Raw genomic sequence first — 5000 nt, forward strand, 5'->3', positions numbered from 1 at the left:
GATCGGGGTCCCGTACTGTGTTATTGCGGCGTGGTAGGTTTAAATCAGTGAAAGTTTGGCTGGCAGAATACTTGGACAAAGTGAATTTGTTTTATAGTTGACCGAGACATTCGAGTCAATTTTTTTGGCAGTCAGGGCAACTCCTATCATGTTGTTGTTGATCTTTTCATCGGCAATGACAGTTTTGGACGCGTTTCTCTTTCATCTGCGACTGGTAAGTTTTCTTCCGTGCTAAACAAGTCAAGAGAGTTCTATTGCTTTGATGTTTGGTTTCGAAGCCCAGTTATTTTGAGCAAGGGTGCATTCTATCTTCTTGAAGCCAGCATCAATGGACCCAATTCGTTTCACGGTGTCCATGAAAAGGGAGGTGTCGCTTGTTCGGGAGCAACATTTGACTTCATTGGGTTTTTTTCACATAAGGGAAGCGAAACTGTTACAAAACAAGGGCAATTTAATGAAATTATTTTCAGCTTCATGGAGTAATATAGTGGTCTGCGTTGCAGACAGACTGCACCGTTTTCACTAAACAGCCACCTCTACTCGAACGAAATGTAAAAACTGCAAAACACAGGAATTACTATTTGACGAAATGTTGTAGAAATAGTACTTGAAAGTCAGATGAAACAAGCAGTCTCCGGAAAAAATGCACATCATTATTAGTCATTGCTCATCCAAGTACGGCGCTTTATTTCGTCAATTGATAAAGGTTTTGCCTTAATCAAGGAAGTGGAGCGTAAATTAGCAAACCAGTTCCTTGAGAAATATGCGAAGCAATCTTGTTTTTATTCCAAACAGAGCGATTGAAATGCGGCTGTACATTCAAGGACCTTTGCGCGGTTTCAATGTTTGGAGCAAATTTCCAGTTGAGACAGAGAATTAATCCCCCATATAGGCCCTATCCCCATCGTAATCCCTCTAAATTTATTTTTAGACAACCTTTTACCAATGTTGACAGCGCCCACGCGATGCTCCGCGTCGTTCGTGAAACACAATCAAACAAAATGGCGGAGGATGTGGAAAAAAATCCCTTTATACATGTAACGCAGAGGTAAATTATCCGAGGGAAAAATGATATCTTCCAAAAATAACTTAACGAGGAATTACGACGCGGGTATAGGGCCTATATGAGGGATTCGTTCTCTGGTCCCTTTATCCTCTCTTGTGGTTGATCAGTGTGTTTAGAAACCGTTTCGGAAAGCCTAGATCTGAATAAATAGGAAGCATCCCTTGCCACAATCTTTCAAGCTAAGAGAAGTGAGACCTGTGTAATAGACCAGATATCATGTGTAACTTCACAAGTATTTCGCATTTTATTATAATATTTCCATCCATGATTGAATAGCAAGAAATAACTTAATTAAATATTCCACCACTGGACAACTTAAAACCAGTAACTTTTCGAGTCACGTACGGCACAACGGGGAGTTTTTAAAAAATTGAAAAGTTTTTGGTTTAATAAATCGAAATGCAACGGAGAAAGGAAGTTTTTTATGAAATAATAGGCCATTTCCGAGTTCTTGCCTGGCTCCTCTTCAAAGCGAGGCTAAGTTTTTGTTATGAAAATTAGCAGTCATTCTTATGTAAAGTAGAACTAATTACCATCACAAAAACTTTGCACTTAGACTCGCTTTGAAGAGGAGGTAGACATGAACTCGGAAATGGCCTATTGGCCCTGGAGTATCTTTGAGACTTTCCAGCCGTTGGCTAGAGAAACAAGCGTTCAACAGTAACTGTTTGGATAGGTGAAATTTCCTTTTCTGCAACTCCCGCCCATCCACGAAAAGAATCCTTGTATTTCGACGGTATCAGTATATGTATAAAGTTTCTTACGTGTTGTTAAGAAAGCAATAACGTCTCTTAATTAAGGCGATGTTACATCATGCAATTTCTCTCGCAATCTTGTTGCAACAAAAGTAAAAGTATTAAACTGGGGAAAGTTTTTAGCAACTTGTCTCTTACTCGATTATCACACGAGGTTACAGGACAAGAGTATAAATAAATTATTGTACAATAATCCAATTCCAAAGGCAAGTTGACAAAAGTCAACTGATTTTAAATAAAATTGTTCCCCGCTAGTACAGAAGCATGAGTTGTTACAAGAAAAATTTAATTTTACTCCTACAGAAGCATGAGTTGTTACAAAAAAAATTAAATTTTACATTTTAACAGAAGTACATTCTTCTGCTAAAACCACCAAAAAAATGATGATCGGTCCGGTAACAACTAGATATCCAAGTCTTTTGATTTGTTTTCGTTTTCAAGTGCGAACATAGTCCATATAGACAGACTGGCAATGAAACTCTGGAAACTTCAAACATCGCACTTCATGGTTAACCGTTCACCGTGACCATGCACAATCTTTTGTCCTCGGTTCACAACTGAATTTTTGAATAAATGAATCGAAACTTTAGATTGACTGTCTTTTAGAAAAAGGGTGTGGTTTATGCATGGTCTGGGCCAGAACCAACCTCGTTCCCAGGGTATCTTTGTCGATGACAACGACAATGGAGTTCCTGGGAACGAGGTTGAGCCAAAACAGTGAGCAAAACACAAAACAAAGAAACACTTTCGAGTTTCATAACCATCTCCATGTATGTTTGTTTGTTTGTTTGTTTGTTTGTGACTTACACGAAGTGTGAAAGCAAAAATGTGCCATCGTCTGGAATATCGAGTAGTTGTCACGTGATTCAGTGCGAGGTTAGGTTCCAGTTCCCGCTCTCCTTCGCCTGGTTCGGGCGAAATACATGGGTTCGAACGCAGAGCATTAAAAGCCGAGGTGAACACACCATAACACCAAACCTGGTATGCACATGCCATTATGTCACGTATGCGCACAACTATTTCACCTGGTTTATTGGCAGCATGACCATGGACAGCTGTTTCGGCCTTGTTAGGCCTCATCAGCGTGACATAGTCAACTTACCAGGCGGGTGTCCATGGCTGCCGGTGAACCATGTGAAATGATTGTGCGCATGCGTGATGTGATGGCCACACCGGGTTTGGTGTTATGGTGTGTTCACCTTGCTTTTAATGCTTGTTTGAAAGCAGCCATTTTGTCTGTACGAGTAATGTTGTTTCTTCGTCGATTGTTTTGCGAAAGTTTCATTTCCGTTCTTTAGTTCAAGGTAAGTCCTTTTTTGCTTGTATGATACTTGTGTCCTGTGCCTTGTAAAGTCGTTTATTCAGTCATAAAACAGCATGAACACGATTGTATTTAATTTGTCTTGCAGGTTTTACACGTGTGACTCCAATTCAACGGGGAATATTAATTCCCCTTTCAAAACACGCAAGGCAGCTTTGCCACAGACCGATTACGTTCTAAGTGTAGGTTGCACAGGCAGGCGTTTACCTCTCACTTGCCAACATTGTACGGTCTGGTTCAGTGCAGGTTGCCATTGAAAGGAGTTATAGTATTATCGCAAGCAAACAGTATTTAGAAACTTCATTTTGAAATTAATCTGATTTAACATGCACAAATTGTCATCAGTACGACGAGTTAACGTTCGATGAAGACAGAAGACTTCTTAAGACTCGACTTTGGATTTCTTTTGAGTTTTTTTTACAAACGTTTGTTTTCCACAATTTGAGTTGGTAAACTCGGGGTGCGGCTCATCTGCGAGTCTTTACTTTGCTTGATGTGAACTTGTTAACTAGCTCTACAATAGCTGCAGGTCATCCCTGTGAAACTCTTTCGTGAAAATGACGTGATTTAACACTGATAATAAAATGGTTATGATTTCATTAAGTAATGAAACCTGGTGTATTATGTACAAGTCTATGTGTTTTACTTCCTTTATAGCCCAACTGAAACCACCAATTTATCATTTGCACCGTAGCAAAGTACAGTTTAGCATTTGATCGGATACCTCCACATGTGATGTCACATTACGTTCACATTATCAAAACTTCAGGGGCACCCAGTGAAGGTGTTCTACAAAATATCTGTTCCACAGTGGAAATACAGCTGGTTGGGAAGTTATTAATTTCCATATTCTTTCGCAGGGAAACGTTAAATATTTTTAGAATTTCAATCTCTCCTGGCTGGATGAGAACAGAAACTGGGGGACACTGGAAGAGAACTCGTTCACGAAGGGCTTACCCCGCATGTTGAGAAAAAAACCTGTTTTGGCCGGTTTTTGCGAGCGGTTTAGATTCACGACGTTCTTTGCTGGCTCGGAAACAGTGACACAAAGTCGGCTGGCTGGGAGTTTCCCTCACTATCAGCTGGGAGCTGGAAATTTGCTCATAATCATTCTGGGAGTAAAAAACTCAAAAAAATATTTTATTGATGTTTTTTGTATATTTTTTGTATGTTTTTTGCCTTTCATTATGCAATATGGAAATAATTTTCGTTGGGTCTCGCAGAATACTTCTGCCATAATTATCGCTGTAGAGCAAGAGTGAATTAGATAAGAGTGTTGTTATGGCATAGGTAGGCTTCCCAGCACAGTCTATCTGCACGAGCGATAACTTTGAGCTTATACTCAAAAGTAAAACTCTGACGTCCGCGTTTAACACCGGGCATTTTGACTCAATATTGTTCGTGGCTACACTTTTCGTAAATGATTGAAGCGTGTATTTATCATTCAGTCAATTACCTTTTTATAATGTTTGAATCAAATAAAAACTACAACTACTGTTTTTGTTAACAAAATATCCTTTAGCGTGAAATTGGTAAGTTTTCACACCTATTGTATTTTGATCTTCCATTGAATGATACCAATTGTAAAAATCCGTTCTTAAAAAAATCGATATCTCAGGATCTACTGACTCTAAGAAATCGTTTGAAGCGCGAAAATACTCTCTACCTCAAGGCAGTGCTGCAAGGAATATTTTACTGATGCGCCGAATGTTCTGTAATTTTAAGATTTTGTCCGTGAATGTTTGTTTACACTCGTGCCGACAATCACCTCTTTTGTTATATAGCTGGAGTTTTTCCCGCTACAGCGCGCCCATTCATTGGCTAGTTCATGGTCACATGGCATTTAACGATGAAACTG

General features: G+C 39.4%; 1 protein-coding gene across 1 annotated transcript in view; it reads left to right on the forward strand.

Moving 5' to 3' along the window:
• Window positions 1-2105, forward strand: part of LOC138044484 (BTB/POZ domain-containing protein 6-like) — a 3020-nt gene extending 915 nt beyond the window's left edge. The window contains exon 1 of the mRNA XM_068890985.1: window positions 1-2105. This exon is cut by the window's left edge and continues 915 nt beyond it. Within this exon, the coding sequence (XP_068747086.1) occupies window positions 1-101 (101 nt within the window). The 3' untranslated portion in view covers window positions 102-2105.
• The last annotated feature ends 2895 nt before the right edge of the window (window positions 2106-5000 follow it).

This window comes from Montipora capricornis, chromosome 4, assembly GCF_036669925.1.
Source record: "Montipora capricornis isolate CH-2021 chromosome 4, ASM3666992v2, whole genome shotgun sequence".
NCBI classification, from domain to species: domain Eukaryota; kingdom Metazoa; phylum Cnidaria; class Anthozoa; order Scleractinia; family Acroporidae; genus Montipora; species Montipora capricornis.